Here is a 24,527-nt window from a genome sequence, read left to right as displayed (position 1 = left end):
CCCCAGCATCAGTCCCACCCACCATAGGTTAACAACAGGGATAAGAGAGGGAATGCAGTATAAAAATTAGCTACTCAAATCTAGAAAATAACTAGTACTTTATTCTATTTAATTCACTTCTCCAAACCATGGGAAACAGCTATGGCAAAGGGCGTTTTTGCTCTCCAAAAACTGGAAGGGGTAACTTTACTCATTTCAGAGCTAAAATCTCACGTAGACAAACCAGGTATGAATCAGAACTTCTCTATGGAAGTTATACCAAAACTCCACATAGATACCCCAGCTCTAAACAGAACTTAAAATCACTAAATAAAGTGTTTCAAAGAAGGCAGAGCACCTGAGGAAGTGTTTGAGCATCCTTTGAACCATGCAATATTCATGATGCCAAAGTACACAAGGTATCTTCAGTGACAAAGTGCTCAGACTTTGAAACAGAATTTGAAATGGATTCTTTGTTTAATCTCTTAAATCTTGTGCAGCTCCAATAAACTCAAAGAGAGTAATGGAACAAGAAGAATATACAAAACTTGGGGAGGATCTATGGAGTCAATCTCTGAGAAGCAATATTAGTGAGATGTAAGAAATACTTTCACGTAACTAATTCCTTGTTAGTTTACTCATTTAGGAAAGGACAGATATTGCAGTTCAGTTTTTTGGTGTCTTAAGAACAGTTTCTCAGTCCTAACGTCTTAAGTATTTTTAATTTTTTTTCCCCTAAAATTTGTCATGTGTGAGCAACAGTATGTTATATACAGACAAAGATATTTCATGTGTTTAAATTCTGGAATATACTAAGAGTGAATTTAAAAATATTCACTGAGGATAAACACTACATTACACCTTTCCTTAAAAAAACGTTACTATCATGCAAAGAAAAATTTACTTTGTTATTGAAATGTAGATTCTTGATTTGTTATGGTTGCTATACTAGTGTGTATGCACAGACTTTTCTGTGAATTATGCTCAGTTATGGCAAAGAAAACTGGACAGGACACTAAATTAAGATTGAGAAGAGAAAAGAGAAACCAAACAAAACACTATTTTTTTATCAGATCCTTAACAAATTGCACAGACAGATATCTTCACATTGTGAAGAGCAAATATATTTCCCCAATCAGAAAATTAATTATTGGAAGAAACAACACTAACAGCTGATTCATTACACACTGTAGTGCAGAGCTGAGGATAATGCATTTATCAATCTGAAAGTCATCCACATCAGATTATTACAATAAAAATGTGTCACACACATGCCTTTAGCAACATACTGAATGTGTTCTTTCACAGAAATCAAACTGCTGATCTTCAGAAGCAAAACAAGCTTCCCAGCACACCTGTATTTGTTTTTAAGTGACATTACTTTTTTCTGCTCTCTTATAAACACACACAGGCAACAGTATTTCATTAGATAATACTGACAGCAGTAATTTTCATGCCAGCTCAAACTTGAGTACTTCTTCAAGAATTTATCTAATATCACAAACTTACAATCAAGCAACAATGAATTTTAGTACATTTTAACCAACTTTCATCCTACAAAGGAAAACATCTACAAAGCTGAACTGCAACACACAGTCTTCCTTCCCTGCACATCGCCAGGATGCCATTTCCATTTGTCCTAAAATTCAGCTGTTGTCAGCTATCTTTAGATCTTCACTTGAGCAAAAATAAGTTTAAAAAATGAAGTTAAAAAAAGGAAAGGTGACATTGAGACATACAGTTTGTCCTTCAGATAAACCAAAAAGTAAGATTTTCCTAGATTTTGGCCTAAGGCCAGATCAGAATTGCCTGCTTATACTAGAAGGCCCATCAGTAAAACATTGCACATCCCATGAAAGCAGCTGTCTACAAGTGACACTCCTGCCAAAGATAAGCACACGCAGGGCATTATTATTGAAGGAGGGCAATCCTTGGCACTGTGTCTCAAGGGAGACTTTGGACAAATTCTGCATTTCAGGTCTGTTCATTATTTCTACTAAATACTCCAGAGCAGAGCCTCAAGTGAGACCAGGAATACACTCTGAACTCGTGACATATTTTTTTATCTATGCCAAATGCCATGATATGACAATGTTTTGTAGCAGGAACTTGAACTCATATGCAGAATCACCTCTACATGTGCCCAGGAATATTAAAGATCCCATCTGACTGGCAGCTTTTCATCAAGGCACTGGTGTAGAGAAGGAGTTGGAGCCTAATCCCCATTGTGGGTTATAGGATATTGCCATTTTCACACTCCATGTCTGTCTTGTAAAACTGATTCAGAGAGTAATTACTGCTCAGATAAGCCTCTTCTGGAATACATGCAATTAATTCTCCTGCAAAAAAAGGGGGAAGATGCCTGACACTTTAATAATGTTTAAGTACACCTAATCTATTTCTTTTCTACTCCTAATTTTTCCTAAATATGGTGAAGAAAAAGGATTTGAAACAACTTATAAATTCTGGTCCTTATGTTTATTATCCATGGGTCTGTAATACCCTCTCATAAAAACAGCCAACATGAAATAATACTACAAACCAACAGAATCTAAAGCAAATGAGTAATCAGTGTAAAGAGTAATCTAGAGTCCTGTTTCCAAAAATTAGGACTACTATCCTCTTCAAATGAGAACTACCTAATTTCTTAAAAAATTCAAGGATAACTGTTTTTAAAAGGTAGACAGTAACCTGGACTAATGAAAATTTCTTTTTCACAACAATTCAAATGATTATTTTCCCCACGCATTCATGACATTTTTATCTGAATCTCATTCTTTGCCTATCAAAACAAGTTGCAATGTTAAGACTGTAAAATTCAAGGGATCTCTACTGGCATAACTACATTTTGAAGTGATTTTTACACTTAACCTAAGTGTCTTTCATAAATAGTTCATCAGCAGGATTCAAATGCATCTAAGGTTTTCTGTTACACTTCAAAGCTGAGTAAAAAGTACTCATCCTCACCATACTTCAAAAATTGAGCAATTGGCTAATTGCCCATTATTGAAATCAACCTACAGAAAACAGCTAAGCTTGCCATCACTCTTGCCCTCCAGGAATACACTGTATTTAGGATACAGCAACTAAACAAACAAATACAAAAAAATTGCTCCTCACCAAAACCATCACCCCCCAACCCCCTCCCCCCAAACCACAGCACAAGTCCCATGCCCTCTCAAATCATTCAACCTAAGTGTTGGGCTGGGAGGTAGAGCTTATTTAAGATTTGAAAAGATGAGAAAAAAAGTTTAAGAAATAAAAATAGCTCTGCTATGTTTTGTTGAGCTAAATCCAAAGTATCTTATCCCAAAAGCCGTACTTCTACAGCTTGAGGTAAAGCTCACTTAGGTGGCACTGTACCTCACTATTCTATAAATGCACAAAATCTAACATTTGATAAAGTGCCACCTCCATTGCAGAAAAATATTCCCAACAGCTAGGCTATAAGGGGGATTAATTTCCTGACCTCACTTTGCCTCCAGTTCCACTCAGAATCCACTCCAATTGCCTCACTACATTTTTCATTCTGGTGGCACAACACACGACTTAAGTCACACAGGGAATCAAGGTTGAAAGGATAATGGTGTTAACTCTCATTTTTCAGCGTGAATGTTGCTGTACCAATGACAGCAATAGAATAAATGTTACTGTAAACAGCAGTCAGTTATTTTTGCCAATATAGCATGAAAATATTTTCTGCTTAAAGTCATTCTAAGTGCTCACACTGCAGTGGAAAATGATCAATCTGGGAAAATCTATGGAAAGATGCAGTTGCAAGCAGACCTAGGTATGAGACAGCTAAGGTTTCAAACATCTTCATGCCAATGAAAAGTAAGATGTTTATTTATATTGGTTATTTTAGGGAGAAAAAGAGAAGAAAAGAGAAAAGAAGAGCATGCACCCAGCAGAATGGACACACTTAATTTGATTTCCTGGATAATATTTTTCACAAATGAGTAGAGTTTTGAGAAAAGTGGTGGTTTCAACCCAAATTTTCAATTTCTTCTGAGATTTACCATTTCCGGGTAGCTTTAGAGCAGGTTTGGGTACCTGACATTTCTGAAACAGGCATTTTTCAGGAGATAATGGAATCATGGTGGAATTAATTCTACTTCCCTACCTACCTATCTTTATTTCTCTAAAGACAGACACACTTCTAGTGACAAAGGGAGTCAATATAAAATAATCACTAAAAAAGCAAACAAACAAAAAAATCTGCAAGAGACTATTCTATGTTTTTCTTTGTTTATTAGGAGGTAGGTGATGGCTCCTTGTATTTTATCCTTTCTACCTGGGTATTGTAGCTGAGCATCTAAACTCCTGTTTTCGTTTCTCTAGTACTTAGCCTTTTCCCCCTTAAAAAGCTATTTAACAATTCCAAGTTCTGAAGTTTCATCAGCTTACACACCATTGACATGTTCTTCAGCTCAGCTCAAAGTTTCCTTCATAATGCACTCAAATGAGGTAGAAATGCTTTTTTAAAAGTTTTGAAAAAATACGGAAAAAAAATCAGAAGGGAAAACTACAAGAAAAGTCTAGCAATCTACAGTAAAGCAAGAAGCAAAAGATCCCACACAGCCAAAATTTACCTCAAGTTCACTTTAGGTTAGTTGAAAAGTTTTGCAGTAAAACCAACTAAGCAAGGGTTTTACATCTACATGCAAACATTCAATTTGAATGCTGGAAGTACAGATTTTCATGTACTTCTCAAAAAGCACAAAACTGACTCCCACTCAAAGAAATTTTTATGTGCTATTTCTGAATTAGCATCAGGATGCTTTCAAGACAGGCAAGTTGCATTTACAAATTTTATATTTCTGTATTCAGGGCGACAAATGGAACATGGGCTGTCCCAAGACATAAGAACAAAAGCTTTAGTTTTCTATTAAGTTCTATGTCAGCAATAAATTTCAGCTATGTAAAACTATGCGCAGTTTCATTAGCCAAAAATGACTGCTCTCAACTTTTTTAAACATTCACATTTCAAATGTTTACAGTCTCACCAAAATATAAGTAAACACATCATTTGCAGAATATTAAAGCACGTTTCATATCAATTTTTGGTGAGTTTTATGCAAGCTAGGAAAACATCGCAATTCCCTTGAAATCATTACCGATTTAATTCATTTTTAACAGCTCTGAAAGACAGCTTACTTTCCCTCAAGAGCACACTGAAAAAAGTTTCTAAGAGCATCTCACACAATCAGGAGGCAACTTCATCAAATGCCATGGTGGCAGGACCCAGGGCAGCTCCAGAAAAAGGGCACTGGATGCGCAGTATTGCAGAAGATGCAGTAGAGATTTAAAAAGTACACCTATGACTGTACTTAGACAACTCAAAACAAAAACAACAACACACCAAAAAAACCCAAAAAACAACTAAACAACAAAAACCCCACCACAAAACACAAACACTTCTTTCCTACTGTGTTCCCACTAGTTTTTTTTCTAGGTTTCATAAGCTGGTTTGTCATGTTCACCTCCTAGCCTGGATTTAGTCAGTTCCATTAGGAGTAAATCAGATCTACTGAGTCCTTTCAAAGCCTAATTTCAAACAACTAAACATGGTCTCAAGAATCCCACATGCATTCCTTTACACGTCTTAGAACGTCAAAACTGAAGTCAATTAATCACAGAATAAATCCACGATACTTTCAATCATATAGAAATCCTTATTTCAAGGCCCTAGGAAGTTATACTTTTTTCTTTTATGACAGTTCCCTGTGGGAACATGTTTTCTTCAAATGATGTATACACAGGTGAATTTTGACAAGAGTTAACAGCAAATGAGCTACAGCACCCTGTATCAATAAAGGGTAATTTTACATGATTTACAAAATTGTCCACCAGTTAAATAGCATATGTTCTGAACTACACTGATATAAAATTAATGCTCCAGGACTGTGGAGAAGTTTGATGCACCCTATGTCCCATTTTGTCATTTAATTTTAGATAATAATTACCCAATACATCATTTCTTAATGTAGCCAAACACAAAACAAAGAAAATTGATGATGTGTATTTATTTTGCAGATGTTAATTTAGCAAAGAAATCTTTCACTTTGGTCAGGATTACATTTTTCTCATGCAACTTGAAACTCAAGTTATTTGGTATAAAAGTGTACTCCTGCTTTTAATGAGTATAAAAAAATGCAGCAATAGCTAGACCTGAATTAATTCTGTTCCAGTTCTGAGCTAAGCAGGAGGCACAATACAGAAAGGCACAAAAATCCCCTGAGGTGGATCAGCAAATTAAGATCTTATTTGGGACAATCCCTTGTCCCAAAGGGTGTTTAGACACAATCTTAGGCCCCCATAAAGCTGCAGGTTTTAAGGAAGGAATGTACATGCTGAATGTCCTCCTGAAGGTGGTGACCCTACAGGAATTCTCTGCAGTGAGAGAAGAGGTGGAAACTCCCTCTCCTTTATTTGAAAATACTGAAGACATCCATGCTTTAACCACATTCCATCAAAATAATGAATCTTACAGTTCTGTTACCACAGCCTTAGTAAAATAATAAAACGCATTTTCACATGTTTAGTTTTGTTTTTTTTTAATTGCTGAATCATGTATTTTGCTTCAGTCACTGGAATGTATTTTGTCAATCCTTAAAGCAGTAGCAGCCAAGCATTAGTAGCTCATATGCTAAGTAAAGGTTCAGCAAGTGTAAGAATATATGTTATTTTATGCAAAGACATCTATTATGGAGGAAAAACCCTTATTTCCTTTTCTACTGAAGAATCTCATAGATGTGAAAAGCAGCTCATGGGAGAAGTACTGACAATTTATCAGGCATGTGCATGGCTCTTCAAGATTTCTGGCATATGCATACAGCTCTGTGCTTATCTGCCTCTGATCAGACAACTGTCAACACAATGTCTTCAAAGAAACTTTTACAAGCAGTGAACCTAGACAGTAGCACCTTCAGAGGCTGACAAATCCCTAGAAAAGTACAGTCAGTGTTATCAGTGTTTATCTGAATGATTAACATAGCCTTAGGCTAGTGATTCTGTAGCAGGTGTGAAATTGTATTTCTTTAATATCTGGCCTTGGAGTGACATTATCTGGGAAATGAACCCAGAAAAACCCCCCACTGCTTCTCCTGCTTACCAGCTCCTCACGAAGCTGGGCTATGAGTTCGTCTCTCTCCTTCAGCTGCAGCTTCAGCACTGAGCATTCATCTTTTATTCCATCCTAGAAAAACATCAAAAGAGATGTTATAATAGGCTTAACGCTTCTACTTTGCTCATGACAAGAAAAGGCTGTTTCACATAGTGTGAGATAATTACATTCAAATAATGCAACTCCATTTTTCTTTGTCATGTGTGGTATTTTCAATAACATTTCCTAAGTTGCTTCATAAAGAAATTAATGTATCCAAAAACATTGCATAGAAATTTGAATAGCTCCCTGCATAGAAGTCCATTTCATTGTTTTCTGAATCTTTCAACTCTTTTTACTGAAGATCCTATCAGGTCATTCCTTTTCATTTCAGAAACAGCTATGTAATGTTGTAATTTAAATCATACAAAACAACATTAGAGAAATATCAATTTAGAGCATTACTGCAGAGCTCTTGATCTTAGAGAGATGAAAAAGAAAGCACAACAGACATCCACAGAAAAAGGAAAGCACACCCCCCATCCACCTTTTGTCCCACATCAGCTAAAACAGCCACAGTTCTGGTATTAACTGAGGGAGGAAAGAATGCAGTTACCACTTAGTGAAATAACTAACTCAATCTGACCTGCACAAAAGTGACCCTAACAGCTAAAACTGTACCCAAGCCCATGTCCAGGAGGCAGGCTGCAAGCCCCAGGAAATCTCATGAGTTCATGTAAGTCTCAACATCATATTTGAAGAAGAAATATCAAGTTCTGTGTTGTTCTGATAAACACTCCAGAGGAGAAATTCAATTTAATAGGCTGAACTGTTGAAAAGTAAAAACCAAGTAAACTAACCAGCCAACTAGCTGGTTATGCAAATGTAACAGAAGAACTCTATTTTTACATCCTTCTGGCATGCAAATACTGGGAAGTTTACTAATTTGGAGTTCTATTACTGAAAGAAAAAAACCCCAAAAAACAAAACAAATGAAAACCCCAAAACAAACAAACAAAAAAACCACAACCCCCCCACCAAAAAAAACCAAAAAAAAACCCAAAAAAAAAAAAAAAAAAACAAAAAAAAACCCACCAAACCAGAATGCCACAAGCCATATGACAAGAAAACTTTTGGCAATCTGGTAGTATATTCACAACACTTATTCTGAAAATTAAAAAAAATAAATGGACCTCTAGTTATCAACTAATAGCAGTAGAAGAGTTCAGAAATTATTTATACTGTGTTGAGTTCAAAGGCTATAAAGGGTATATAACCAGTGTGATAAACTCGAACTTTGCCACTACTAATGTGTTTCTAAAGCCAAATAAACACAGAAATACAGGACAAAAATGTACAGGGTGATCCCATTTTCCTCACATTAAAGGTAATAATTACAATCTTTCAAAATAATTTTACTGCTCATCATCTGCTCCAACAGATTTGGAAGAAGAAACAAGACACAGGTGCATCAAAATTGCAAATATTTAAAACAACTGCAAAATAAAGAGTTACACCATTTCTGGCCGCTTACACAGTACTTCAGTACTACTATAGATCCTCTAGAAGATCCAAACTTATAAAAAAGCCTAAATTCACACTACCTCTGCTAGGGAAAATCTCATGGAAGTTTTCTTTATTATAGGCTATTGAAGCATTTTACTATCTACTAGCAGATTGATGTTTAGGCACATTAGGTGAAAATAAAATTTTAGTGCCTCCCAGAATACAGCCTGCAGCACTCTATATGATATTAGTGCATATTTAACATCACTGTTAGCAAAAATATCTGCTTCTAAAAAAATATGGCTTTAAGTATCAGCAACAATTGTTTTATCATATTTATTTACTGAAATGGTTTTAAAAACAATACAGCATTAGCTACGGTACCTCAAATTTTTGTTACATCATTCTGAGTTCTTTTTGTCAGCACAGTTTTACACCATTGCTACCTTTGGAATTTCTCCTGTTTAAATTAGAATGAAATAGTACAATACACAGTGGAAAAATAAAAATATCTAGGTCTCATAGCTACAAAAATATCTTCTGGAAAGCATGCACAAGCACATACAGCAATGAGACCTGTAACATGTTGCCACAACCACAGCAGGAAAAATTTTTCCAGCGAGCTTTGTCACTAGGCTTTGTCTAAGAGGCAAAGGAGAACTCCCTTGTGGTGCTATCTTAGTACAAAGGTTTCATACCTTCTTGGTGGTTTCTTGTGAGCAGCTCCTCACAGCACTGACTCCTCGTTCTCCTCAGCACAGCCAACAAACTCCATCTAACCTTCTTGACCAGCCAACCTACTCTTCTACAATGCCCATCCTAACTGGATCATATTAAGGGCAGGCTTGTTTTTAATTCTTGATAATTAACACAGCTGTAACTCCTTAGGGGTGAGATTACCTTCATCCCTATCTCGATTCTCCTCCATTCCATCTATCCCCACCCTTGGACTAGTGAGAGCTTGAAGAAAGATTCTGCCTCAGAGACTTGCAAAGACTTAAAACTCACAGTGCACCCCTCCTGGCAAAAAGCAGCGGAACACCCAGCTGGATCTTCCTCGTGCATACAAGGAATGGAACTCTCCTGCTTGGCACAGCTCTCCAGGCATTCAACTGCCACATTCCATGCAACAATTGTCTCATAAAATTTAGACCATAACTATCCTTAGGGCTTGGAGAAAAGCATGGAAGGCTAAGGTTTTTCACTTGCATTGCCTCATTTCAGAAAAACTCGGATTAACCCTTCCAGCGGCACAAGGTGCTTGGAAATCAGTGCCCCGCATTAACAACTCCTGCACAGGCCACTGCAGCCTTGTAAAAGAGCACCCTGCAATTTCTGGGATGCTTGAGACTCTTAGGTTTGGACTCTACAATGATTTTTTCTGAGGCAGAGTTACCTTTCTTCACAGCAGCTTGTTTGGCACTGCAGGCTGGCTTTGGTCTGGAAGCAGTGTTGATGGTACAGAGACAATTTTGTTTTACCATGCAGCACTTACACAGTGTCAAGGCCTTTTCTGCTTCTTGTACTGCCACTGCAGTGAGGAGAGGGGGGTGGCTCAAAGGAGTTGGGAGGGGACACAGCCAAGACAGCCAACTGATCCAAGAAATAGTCCATCAAATATGGCATTGTGCTGGGTATACAAAGCAAGGGAAAGAAAGAGTGATGGTGCTCATCTTCCCAAGCCACTGCCACACACAATAGAACCCCGCTTTTTTGGAGCAGCAGACAGCTGTTTGTTGTTGAATGCAGAGCAGAATTAGGATGTTATAATCTCATTTAGCTGCACAGTATCTGCAGAGGCATCAATCTTTCTTCAAATGCAAGAGCGTGAATAAAAGAAAGAAAACACATTGTCAAGCAGTTGACTGCAAAAAGGTTTGGGCAATTTCAGTGTCCCAGACACCTGTCTGAATGTAGCACTAACAGAATAAAAAATGTTGTGGAAAAAACTGTTTCCAAAACACTGAATATAGTTCCTCCAGAAAGTAACTACTTAACTACTGAAACCTATGGCAAGAGAAGAGGCTCGGAAAATCCTTTTCTCATGCAAGAACTAAACTACTTCAGCGAAGGATTGCATGAATGATACTAAAGAAACAGCATTTATGGAAAGCTGTGGAGGGCAGAAAAACTGGTGGAATGCTGTGTTTTTCACTAGTCTGTAGGTAAACAGCAATGTATATCTGATGGTGGGAATTCAGGAATGGATCATCTCTACTCCTTAGGAGGTCTGAAATGCTTCATTATGTGCTGAGAAACTATAATACAGGGCAAAGCTGCTGTGGAAAGACCAAAAAAATTTTTGAGAAAAGCTTCTCAAGGTGAATGAGAAATAGCAGACACAGTCTGATGGGGATTTATAGTACAAAAAAAAAAAAAAAAAAAAAAAAAAAACTGTGGGGGGGTTTTATAAAAAAAAAAAAAAAAAAAAAAAAAAAAAACCGAAAAAAAAAGCCCAAACCCAAACCTCCCAAAAACCTAGTACTGCCTCCTAAAGAATTGTCACAGCAACAGATATTAAAGAAGAAATAACTTGAAAAGGATGGCCTGCTTTTAGGAGAGCATGCACTCAATGTATTCTAAATCTACACTACATTTTACTAACCTGGAAAAAAACCATTTCCCCTCATAAAGTAGGGCTTTCTAAATACACTTTGAATATTCTGGGGCTGTGATAGTCAGCCTCTTAGCTATCTCCACATTCCAGTAGACACCTGACTCATGTATTCCCGTGTTTAGAAAAATAAGCCCAATTATAGTGTGGGCATGATCACATTTGCAAAATATGTCTCCAGCTTTTTTCAGCCCTTACAATACTTATAGAGTGTAAAATAACAGACTATCATATAAGTAAAGTTGCATTCAGAAGCCAACTAAAATCAATTAAATGTCCACAGATATAAAAGTCTGCTAGGTGACATTTACTTTTTCTATTTACTAAACCAATACCCTTTGCCACTTTGATTCCTTATCTTTCTGCAAAATGAGTTTATGCCAATATTCTATCAAGGCTACTAGTCCAGAAAGAACATGAATGCTATGAAATTATCAGTCCAAATAATTCAATCTAAGCTCTAGGCATATTTTCATAAGATACCTGTATCACTGCAGCTTTGAGGCCATTTTGCAGAGCTTAATAAATTATATATATTACATATTACATCGACATTATTATTCTCATTGTTTTTATGAATGCTGTTCATTATTTTACTATGAAAAAAAGAAAGAGAATTCTGCTCTCAATTGTAGTAAGCATGTCCATGACTCTGGAAATGCTTGATAAAAAGTCAATTTACACCTCATTGTTAAAGAGAACTGTTAGATAGCATAATCCGTAAACAGTACATCTCCAAACTACTTTCTTTTATTAAATGTGGATAATCAAAGTTTTCCAGACTAAATTCCAAGTGTATCTCATAAGAATATAAAAGTAGCTGTGTGCAAAAAGCTATCTATCATTTTCTTCACTTATATCCTATGATACTTAAAAAAAAAAATCCACAATTCAGGTGCAAGTTGATTTTGGAGCTCCTGTTATTACTGCATACATTTATGGTCAGAATATTCTTCAAATTATTACCTTTTTACTTATTTTCAGTTGCTAGCTATGACAGCAATTGCTATGTCTCAGTGTCAGTATTTTCCTATTTTAGTTTAATTCTGCTCATTTGAGAAGATGCTAAACATAGAAGCAAATCTGTTTCTCCTCAGATCAGGTCACAAGATGAAAAATTGTGCTGTGTGTGAAGACAGCTGCAGCAGGTTATCCATAAGTGCCAAAAAGAATAATAATTTTACATTTGAAAACTTACTTTATACCTCTTCATACTTGTGAACACAGAGACATATTGTGCTTACTGTAATCAAAACGCTATAAACAAAACTAACCAAGTATTCTGGAAAATAAATTTATTGCTTTTCCTCTGATACTAAACAGAATATGTTTCTAAAGAAATACCATACAATTAGAATATGATAAAACTCATTTGATAAATGTGCTGAATTTCAGATGCTAAATGGATTGTTTACCAACTTAGGGCACTGCAAAAATCAACAATTACTTAGGATATGGTGTCTTAAGAAAATAATCCTGTAACAAACAAAACAAAGAAATATAAAACTGAGTATCAGGTCCAGAAAGGTACCCAAATGCCGCAACAGTTGAAGCTTCCTCTCAGTTATGCAGCAGATCTATGCAGAAAAATTCATTAATTTCTGGATAAATGTTTAGAACATTCAGAAAAAACACAAGGTTTAACATGTACAGTATTAGTATTTTTCAGTGAACAGCATATAAGTCTAGATAGGGATTGTGGATATCTTCTATGGTTCAGTTTATACCACCTGACATCAGAAAAGCAACAAGTAGTGTTGTGGATCTTACATGAAATTTTCAGAGAAGCACTACATCTTTCTCCATACTGAGACACCACTTATGTTAACATGTTTTACAAAAGGAACAGCATCTACCTATTTGAGATGACATGAGTAGACTGCTGGATATTACAGACTGTGTTTTCAGAAATGAGTTTGCAGACAGATCATGAGTACTTGCACTGTTTATTGTTACTCTTGTTTTAATGAAAGTCCTAAAGACCCTAACATTAGCAGAGATCAAGTCTGCATTATTTCTTTCACATGTAGAAACGAAGTCACAGGTCTGGTCCCTGCTGTAAGTACACCATGGTACCTCATGTACACAGTGTGACTTTTCCCTTTCTGCGCTCTCTCTAGCCCTGCCTACAGCATCACTTCATATCTATTGCATCAATCCCTTTTAATCACACCAAGAGAGAAATTATTTGGCTAGCTGCACTTCTTCACATGTGCAAGGCACATTGATTTTGTTCCTTTGGCTCATCTGCTGTTTTGGTGCCTTGCCAGACCAGTTAGTCTTGGCTGGAGTCCCAACACCTCTCCCAAAGAGCATCCCTGCTGACTGAAGGCAATGGTCACACTTAACTTGCCTGCTTCTCATGTCACACTGCCCCACCAGCTGTTGCTGAAGCCCAGAACAAGGGTGAGAGTAAATCCATGCTCCAGAAATTCCCATTTAAGCATAACACAACAGCTCAGAGCAAGTTCCCATGACCATTTTGATCCAGCACATGCAGAGTCTCATTCCAAATTATCTTTCCATTAGGAAAATCCTTAATCAGCTTTGTAAACCCTAATCATATAAGAAACAGACATCATTTTGGAGATCTTCTTTCCACACAGCTCCAGTATTGAAACATCACTTCTAAAGCAACAACTCTCTATTTCATTTCTTGGTCAGGAAATCAAATGGCCTTTAGGAAGCACAGAGTCTGATCTTCTTATGATAAATAATGGTGATTAATCCTAACAAAAGACCTATGCATACTATAACATATTCTATTCTGTTCAGTTACATGGAGCATGTCAATAAATATTTTACTGGGTGAATTAGGGCAGTTACATCAATTTAAATACTAGAATCCAATAGATAATCAACTGTGAAGGATTGAATAGGGTTGCTCTTCCCCTTCTGCTCCATTGTGTTTGCTGACATTGAATCTCAACTAACTTTCATCTTTATATCATTTAGTATGATTAAATCTTTCTGAAACACTTCAAACTCCATGTTAATTCTGACTGCTCTGGACCTTCTAGAAGTAGAATTCTTCCTTTAGTAAATGACTACTTATGTCTTTTGTACTGTACTCCTGATCTGCCATTAATCCAAGAGAAGACTCTCCTACTCATCATCTTATTTTTTAAAAGCCTTTGATGAAGGGCTTTGTTGAAAGGGTTTTGGAAATTGAGTTAACTACATGAAAGATCCTTATTCACATGCATGACTCTTCTAGCAGACTTCTGAGGTCTGATTAACATCTCAGGAAGCCTGTTCTGCTCTTCCCCCTTTATTATATTCATTCATGCTCCAAGCAAATCTATTTTCCAGAACAGTTTCTGCTAACTTAACCAGTAACAAACTCCAATTAAAATAACTTTTTTTTAAAAACCCAACAAATAAAAAGAAGTTGTCTATTTCAATCTGACATTTAGCCACAAAGAACAAAGCAATAGATAACAGGCAAGAGTTAGCAGCTCAACAATTTCTCATATCAGTCTCACACTTAGAATGAGTAGCTGGTGCAAGAGATTTCCTATTCTCTGCTTCCATTACTATTCTCAGATATCTTAAACTGGCATTTCAAGACTCATTCTTTGGATTAGTACCCCCAGTGATGCCGATGCATCTACTGATGTGGAAACTAACACCCATTTTGAATTATACTTTTTATTTTTCTTCAAGATAACCTTATTTGCTGACAGTGCTTCCTTAACCACTTGTTTTTTTCAGCACTGCAAATTCTCTACAAAAGCTCACTGCACTTACTAATTTGATGAAAGCCTTCTGTAATCAGGGTGGGGTTTTGTTTGTTTGCAATCATACGTTCAGCAGTTTAACATTGTCCTATTAACTCTCATTGTCATCAGGGATAAAATATTCATATCTAATTTTTTTCATAATGTCAAATCAGCAAAACCAAAAGCTCTTCACACTTTTACAGGCAAACAACCATATCAATCATGTTAATACACATAGTCTGAGTAACATGAAAGAATACCCTTAAAATCTATAACTTTGTGCTAATATAATTTAATTTACGATTGAAATGCAGGCACTTTTTCATTTGTATGTCAGTTTCTTTCCACCAAGCAGCATGACAAAAAATATTCAGGCCAAAAAAGTAAAGTAAAAATATCTGCCAACCTGCAGCATTTTTGTAGAAGTTTCATTATTGCCATACCAGTAAATGTATTTCTTCATATTCAGAGAAAAATGCCCTAAACAAAAGCTCATTTGTCTAAACAGAAGGAGACAAGTCCAAATTGGATCCTGGCTGCCCTGTGAGGAGATCAATAGAAAAATTTCTTCTAGCTCCAACAAAGCAGAGGCCACTAAGCTCAAATCTCCCCTGAATCCCTTGTAGTTTTCTACTATCAGCTTGTATATGTGACACAAAATTTATTATTTTATACTGAATTCAATATATCAGCTTTAAAATATTCTTTGTCCTGCCTCCTGGAATCACAGTAAAATTTCAGACAGGAGGAAAGGGGAGTGTTATGAAATAGTGACCTTGGTTTCCTCCAGTTGTGAGCAAAAATGTGGCAAAACAATATCTTGTGCACAAAAAGGACAAAATACATATTTTTATTTTACCATTACTGTATAAAAATATATAAAAATAATTTTAGATTGAGGATGATTCAGGGAAGAAAGCAATGAATAAGATTTTAGATCTTCCAAGTGCTTTAGAATTAACAGAAGTAATCTTACCAAATGCTCGAGAGAGAGTAAGAAACAGAAGAGATCCAGCCAGCTCTGCTTGAAGTTACAATTATGACAATAGTATGTAATTCCAGGGAAGTCTTTAGGATCAAATATGCAAATGTTTGCATGCATGGATATCATGTGCAAAGAACAAATCACTTTTCCTTGATGATCTTTGACTACACCAGCCTAATTTATTCCAAAAGGTCCCCTAGATCCACCATGGTGACACAGAAAAGAAGGAAGCCCTCATATTTAGATTAAAGGAAACCCCAGATGTTTTACTGACTCTTTATATCATGAGGGTTTTTTGAGAACATGATGTCCTCTATACTTAATACTTGTAATTTACTACTGCTTAAAGACTTTCACATAGATATCCTATACAATATTACTGACCCTTTAAAGAAAATATCAGTGAATAGCAAAATGCACAGCAATGATGCACAGCTGGTGGAAAATCAGTAAATCATGTTGATAGTTTAGAATACCTTGCTACATTTTATGTAAAATTTACACACATAAATTTACACACATAAAATTTTCATACATAAAACGTGAAGATTGTTTCCTGCCTTTATCACACTTGCCAAGCACAGTTGGATTTCTTTCTCCAAATTTTAAAAAAAATCTCTATCGCCTCTTTCACCTACAGCCTTTTAGTACACTGAGCCCTGACACACAGTGCTTCTTTAGACCCAATGAGGTTTTATCTTCTTATCAGCAGTCAAGAATAGATTCTGAATTACAGTGAACACACTTCACTGTAGTGAAGTCAAACAGCTTAAGTAGAGTATATGTTCAGTGTGACTCCCTCCTCTACTGCATATTCAATTACTTACTGGCCTTAAATGAAAACGCATTTTTCAGTTGAGAATAAATCTTTGTTCAAAAAACAGGACATTTTGCTGCAAGTTTATGCAGATATATTTATCTTTAAATACCTTCCACTTTGCACACATACAGAAAATCAAATTTCTGGACTGACATTGTCATTACAAAAGACAAGACTTGTTTATCATTATGATTTTTTGAGAAAAAGAAATCAAAAAACCAAGGCTTTGTCAAATAATTGAGACAAACAAAACCCAGCTATCATAAGATAATTGTCCTAGGACAGCATAACTACAAAGATACTACAACAATTTAAGTCTCTTCAGACAAAACAATACCAACTATAAATGCCTACCTAGTCTGGCCAGTATAGAAAAGAGCACAGTCTAAATAATTAGTGCAGCACTCACCATCATGATAAACATGCTAATACAGAACTGCTCTCCCTGGTTCTAAGCTACCATGCAAAGAAATGTATCAATGCACTAAGCCAAATCGAGACAAAATTCTGTGTATAAAATAATATAAAAATATGCCAGTGGGATTTGACTTCAGAGCATCGGAATGAGAGAAGAACCAGATAACTCCACCATTTAGCTGTGATTTGTTATTACTTACAGTTATTAGACAGATAAAGTTATTAGACTTTATCTGTTACATATGGGGAAAGTTGAGGGGTTAGAATCAAAGAAAAATAGGTGATTTTTCTACATGTAATTTGCATGAATCATCTCTTTCCACTCGTAAATCTTACCACTTAATTCTCCAATATTTGTCATTATGAAATTGGATATGAAATAACCTTGCAAGCTCTTCTTTGCTCATTTTGAGAAAACAAAGAAAAATGCCAAGAAACTCAGCCAAAAATGAGCTTGATGCTATTTTCTTTAGGCAGTCTCCCCAGAGAGCCAGTTACTAAAATATTTTTTGCAAGTCATATTTTACATGATATGTGTGTGCCACAGAAGCATTAATTATTCTGTCACTTGCAGTGCAATACTAGACCTTGTTAAGGTCCTGCATGATTCTTCCTTCACCAACACTAGATGGATTTAGCTATTTACCCTTTCCAATTCTGATTATTAAAAAGCATATTCCACTGAAAGCATACCTCTGCTTTCTCCTGTTTCTATGCCAAAAATGGGAAAATAGATGCATTTTAGTGTCCATTTTTTTCCTGGGCATGTGTTCTACCCTATACTGCCAGAGAAGCTTAGTCAATAGACGTGGTGAGCAAGACTGGATAGATTAACGAGCTCATTATAATTCATTAAAGAGTGATGTGGGGATGACTGCCCACTTTAATTAGCTTTCTTACTGCAGGAAATTGTTTCATATGCCAAGCTCATCACCAAGCATGCCTGGAAAACATTAGAGTAGTAATCAGACTTGATACGAGAACCTTTCATTACCCTGTAAGGCTAAAGGCACTTATAATGACAAGGAAAATATTAAGAAGATGGACATGAGAGTGGCTAGCATAAAATAATTTATTGTGTCTAATAATTCAGTGATAAACTGCACAATGGTGATTTCAAGTTAAAAATTCAGTGGAACAGCTGTGTTTCCATGGCACACCATGTGCTCTTCCTGTAATCATGACATTAACTGACAGTAATAGATTTAGAAGGTTTAATAGGTCAGGTTTGCTCAGATAATAAATCCTAATGCAAATTAACTATGACTCAAATATTTTAATGAAAATCTTAATTGGTAACTGGATTTTTTTTCAGGAGTACGTGAGCCTCTTTTCCCAGACACGCCTCAGATTAGCAAACACATTTCCACACATTTTCTGATGATTCTAAGTTGCAGGTAAACAACAGGTAAAAAATACTTGCACACAAAGATAAAAATATACAGATAAAATTGTAGAAGATATGGAAGGAGAGAAATAGAAAATTAGCATTAGAGTTTTGTTCAGTCTGCAAAAGCCCCACTAAAGAAAGGATTATGTTCTAGTATTTACTTTTTCAATGCTTAAAGGCCTAGAATATATTCACAATCAGTCTCTCAACATCAATCAAATGCTTTAAGGTGTAATCTCTGTAACCTCAATAATTTATTCCAATCATGACTACCTTATCATTTTAATTACACTCTCTTTTACTCTAAGCAACAAAAAATGTTCCTAAGCCCTACCTTCCTGATTAGTTTTATTTTGCATAAATTGCTTAGCATTATCAAGTTCTATATCTAATCAAGAGTTTGATATTTGTTTTAATATAAATTTTAAGGAAATACCTATAAGTACCCCTGTTCTATTAATGGTCAGAGCATGTCATGAGACTATATATAAATTAATAGTTCATAAGATCAGAGATGACAAAATTTTTTCAATAGCATATCATAATGAAATATGGCAAATTGTGGCTGAGCATATTTTTAGTGATAGGAATTCTTTGCTTTTTAAGATAATTTTGGGTGGTTTTAGAGTGGCATCCAACCCACCACTGTAAGTTAACTAAAGAATGTGCAATAAAAGTGTTTCCCAGTTCTCAAACATACCATTACATTTTCATGCCTTGTGTTGAGCCACTCCAAACACCCACTACCTCAAAGCAATTCCTTCTTTTCAAATTTTCATAAGCAGAACACCAGTTACTGTTGAATTTTCTAGTGTAAAAGAACAGGTTATCTTTCTGACTTCACATCAGAGCAACTGCCCATTGTTATTTTATTTCTTGCATGAAAATTTATGTCCCAAGAACGTCATTCCTTAGCAACATTCCCTGCAGAAAGGGACTCCACCAGCTATTAGTTGAGTATGACACTACTGAGACTGACAGGGCAGCAGCATCTGACTCTCAGATATTTTCAAATTCCTGTTGAAAATATGTTGCATGTAAGCAACACAAATGGAGGACTAATAAAAGCAAACAAAGTCAACACACAGACTTCAGGGATGACTTCTTTACAGTTCTGTGTGTCGTTATCCTAAAGGCAGTCGCTGCTAATGCACTGTAGCTCACAGAACTAATGAAATGAGCCTTACAAAAACTTTCTGACATAGGTCATGGGTGTCATGGTTGTGATCCTAGAGAAGAGGAAGCTGAACAAAAAGGACAATGAAAAAATCTCAGAATAAAACTGAGGTTTTTATTTTCAATTTCTTGCCATGATCATACCGAATTCTCTTTTGCTTGTTATGGCTCTCAGACCCCTTAATCCTCTTTATCCTGTATTACACCTGCATCAGGCATAATTAAAGACTTTATAGTTTTCCTAAGCTAGGCTGGTTTGTAGTCCAGGACTTTGTACTCCCAGAAGTTTTCCAGACACTTGAGAGTAGGTAGGGCAAACTTAAAATTGAAAGTATTTACCATAGGATTCCTGGGTCTATTTTCAGTCATTGAAACAGATGGAGGGATTTTTTAGGATCTTATTTTCGGATTGATTACTACTGATTTCCTAACCACTTAGAAGTTGTGTACTTCTCTCTCTTGTACATAATCTTCTTGAGGGTAAACAGTATACCTAGCAACTATAGGATGAGTATCTAGTCAACATGTGAACAGGGAAACATTTTATATTTTAATGATACAAAGTAAGGAGAAACATTTTCTGCAGTTTAAGATGTGAAACAGTGAAAACAGAAACAACCGCAGCTCACCATACAACCCCCTTTCATATCCAGGTGGGAGGAGCTGATCTGACTTTGGTACACTCATCTGACAATTGTACATATTTTATTTTTATAAGGCCACATAACCAAACTATTTGCACATCTAACACATAGAATTATTATAAACCTGTTGTTTAGATGTTGTGAAAATTACTATGCTGTACACAATAAAGACATAATAGGAAAATCATCTGATTATATGTTAAGAAAATATTTCTTCAGAGTATTATCTAAATTTTTCATCAGTATAACCTGTTCCTGACAAATTACTTCCCCAAATGACATCACCAATGTGTATAAATCTATATTACAACTCAGTCTTTAGGACTCTCACTTAAAAAAATTAATAATACTCAGTCATTTACCTTTTTTGTTTTGTTTTGTTTTAAAGTACTTACTGTCATATAGTTCATACTCTATGTACATTTTTTAAAAAAGTTTGAACCCAAGTGTCAGCCCTATCTATAAAAAGAAATAATGACATAAAGACAAAACTAAGGGAATTAATTAAAAACTATCAGCAAAACAAGGATAGAATATTAAGGATTACATGTTATGTGTTTAAAAAAATAAGCAGGTTCTGCTGATTAGCCTGGACCCTGATTTTCTTAGCATATATATGTTTAATAACTGTTAGCATTAAGCACACACCTTCTCATTTAGCTAGTAGTGTGTTTTCATGTTTCAAAGTTCTTTGTCTTCTTGCTCAATTCAAATTACACAGAACAATTCACTTATGTCAGAAAGTCAGAAAGAGAAGAAAGTGTTCTTTTCTCCTCAGTTACATTTCTTGATTGGAGATGAAATGAAAATCTGAATTAAACAAGCTGATGGCTCTCACTGTAGCTGGTTGGACACAGAGTACTGGTAAGCTCTCAGTGAGAGCTGTGTGCCTCTGTCAATGCTTTAAATATCTGTCATTCAAAGATTCCCATTCTGACAGAAAAACAAGCAGAATTTAGACCCAACTATTAGTCCTCAGCTGCTGCTATATTTATACACTATTTGTAGTAACTTTGTCCTAGAAAAGTCAAATGCTATCCCTGGAAATATAAAATGGCTGATTTTGCAGTAAAAGAGCAGAAGTTTTTACTAAAACTAACAGAAAAAAATCATTAAAGTGTGAAATTTGCTGCAGTAATAATACGCACAGTTTCATCTGACTGCCTTCACCCCCACCCCAGAACTTATGTGTGTGAAAATCCTATGACAACAGTAACAGAAATGACTTAGAAAATTCCTTAGGTCCTGGAGACTGTCCTTCAGCACCTTTCACAGCAGCAGATGAGTAGTTTAATTAAGGCTACAAACTAGAGGCAGGGGTGACTTCCATATCTACTATATATGATTAAACATCTGTCCCAGTGAGGCCCTGATCTTTAAAGATGGTACTAAGCACTCTTAATCTTATAAGTTAAATGTCCAAAGCAAATAGTAACATTTACTTTCATTGTTGATTGAATGACTCATTTTCACAGGAAGTTTCCGTGCCATTAAAAGGTATCTCCAAGGAAATCTCCTTTATGCTGTACTGAGACACAGCTTTGTTTCTTATCTGCCATATATAAAACAAGAACTCATGTAAAAGGCTATGAAAACCTTAACACCACACCTGAGACCTAAAACAAAGAAGCCAGTCACATTCAGTGGGAGGCATGCTCACATCTTGAAGCAAACTGCAAAACATTAGAATACTTACTGCCATTTCAAAAGGCTTAAGCAAAACAGAACCAAGCAAAGGTAATGAACTTAAGTCTGTTGTTGTTGAAAACTTGAGAATTTTCAAGGTTAAACAAGTTTGCCTGTATATTTAACAGATAAAAATGTACTATCCAGACACAAGACCACTGAAGCTGCAGCACAGCCTTTCTTCCATGTAAACAGAAGCAGATCATGCTCAGGTGAACACTACTGCAAGTATAAACACCAACAAAACAATTACTTTTGCACAAAATTCACCCTCTGGCTCTTCACCAAAAGGCTCCTGCCACACTATTCATGTAATCAGATTCTCATCCTCTATATATATCCACAGTTGTATGAAGACAGATGTTGATTTGCCCTACATATTTTCCCAACCCATAAGAACTGGCTTAACACTTACTACTAGGTGTTAGGAAAATTAATGGAGCTATGAAAATTAGAAAGCTTGTGTTATACACCTACAGGAGTGAACAGCAACTTTTTATATCCTGCAGAGAGATGAGTACAGTTTTCAGATAAATGAAAAACCCAGACTGATTTCACAGAGGTGTCAAACAGAATGAAAACCCCAAAGAAGAATTTTTTTCATTAAAATGGAGGCATAGATTTTTTTTTTTGATTTAGTGGAAAGAAACACCTTGGTTTTATGGTATCTTGAAGATCAATCTGGGCAATCCCCATTTTGCTGTCCACAAGAGCAATGTGTGTTCTCTTAGGTATCTTACTGCCCGGCTAAATTATAATTATTTTACTCTTATCCCTAAAATTTTTAACGTTGTTGGTATGTAGTCAAACCTGTTGACAACACGATGAAATTATTTCACTCTTCATAACCTATCAGATGAATTATTTACTGTTTAACCCTACTTTCAGTGTTCTACTAAACCTCACAACAAGGAAAATCCTTTAGCACAGGTACTAATCAGCTATTGTATAATCTTTAAGAATGCTGCTATTAGCCGTTGTAATCCAGTCCATTAAAAGCAAACCAGTCTATATGGATTAACTATGAATGACATCAAAAGGCTTAAAACTAGTCACCAAACCTAAGTAAAATTGTAATCTATTAGAAAAAGAGTTATTTGCTGATCACTTGCTGTACAGGGAGTTTGCTGACTGAATTTATTCTGGCTTTCTCAATGCTAAAATTCAATACACACATATGAACTAGAAGATTGATATAAACCAGCTAATTTCTAGAGAGAGCAGCCTGTTATGCACAATAGAAATTCATGGATTTGGATGCTGATGTGAGGTGTAGAAGCCTGTCCAGTGGCAGGTTCATGAACTGCTGCTAAAGCCTACTTATACATAAAGCTCAATCTCAGTTCAGACAGAATTTCTTATCCAGAGAACCTGCTGGCTGAAACTGGGATGGGAAAGGATTAATCTTATTTTCAAAGTGATGCTTTGTCCCCTACTTATCACACCCAGAACACCAGAAGGCCTATTAAGTGTCCTGGCTTGTGTACGTGGTGGCAAAAACAAACCCTCCAATCTGTGAGGGGAGGAGCTGTGAAAGAAGAGTAAATGAGTAACATAATAAAAGAATGGATTAAATAAGACATGGAGAAAAGAATATTACATGAAAGAACAAATAAGAAAAATCAGAAAAGAAAAATAACCTAGAGGAAGTTAGCAAAAACAATGGAAGAAAAGTTGACAGGTTTTGATAACAAAATATGATTAAAATGAAAGATAAACAGAATAAATGCCGCAGAAAACCTGATTTTTTTCCACTCCAATTTACAGTAATCGACAACAGAACAGATTCAGGAATGTAAATAGTTTCATTTTATATATAAGCAGAAACTAATTTTCTTGTACAAGAATCTAAAATGAATGTTTTATGAAATGTCTGAACTTTTGATGTTCTAAGAAAGTAATTTGCTGAAACTTGGTGCAACATTCATCTTTCATTCTTGCCGCGAAAAGACATGCAATCCTGCAGAAATCATCTAGAAGAAATAATGGTTTAAGGAAGGAAGTCAGGGTTACATGAAAAAATGCCAACAGTTGAAAAATTCTATGTATTCAATAATTTTTAGAGGCAGACCCATTGAAAAATTGCTGTTCCAGCAGAAAAAGAGACTCAAATCAATGAAAAGGCAGCAAAGGATAGGGAGAAGAGTTTGATATTACAGACCATAAGAGACAACATTTAAGAGTTAGGAGAAAACCCACAAAGATCAACTGGACCTTGAGTAAACAGTGCCTCTGGACATGAACATAAAATGAGAATCATTTCCCATCAGGGGAAGTTGAGAATTACAGACAGAAAATAAAGGGCCAAAACAAATGACATGGCATGAGGAGGACAGGATTCCATACCTGTGGATGCTTGGTGAGAAGTGACAGAAGGGCAAATATGCCTCATTTTCCAGTAGTTTCTTTTTTTCTGTTCCCTGAGCAATGCTATGATAATTATATATTATTTTGGTATAATTTTCAGTCCCTGGATTCAGATA

At 35.7% G+C, this 24,527-nt stretch overlaps 1 protein-coding gene across 8 annotated transcripts in view; it reads right to left on the bottom strand.

Annotated features, from left to right (window-relative positions):
- Positions 1-24,527, bottom strand: part of CCSER1 (coiled-coil serine rich protein 1) — a 626,891-nt gene that overhangs the window by 264,281 nt on the left and 338,083 nt on the right. For all 8 annotated transcript variants that reach the window (XM_039710732.1, XM_039710731.1, XM_039710730.1 and 5 more), the window contains one exon: positions 7,094-7,177. In XM_039710732.1, coding sequence (XP_039566666.1) covers positions 7,094-7,177 — 84 coding nt within the window. The remainder of the gene's footprint in view (positions 1-7,093; positions 7,178-24,527) is intronic.

Source organism: Passer montanus, unplaced genomic scaffold (assembly GCF_014805655.1).
Source record: "Passer montanus isolate IOZ18808 unplaced genomic scaffold, ASM1480565v1 scaffold23, whole genome shotgun sequence".
Taxonomy (NCBI): Eukaryota; Metazoa; Chordata; class Aves; order Passeriformes; family Passeridae; genus Passer; species Passer montanus.
This window is presented reverse-complemented; position numbering and strand designations above follow the sequence as displayed.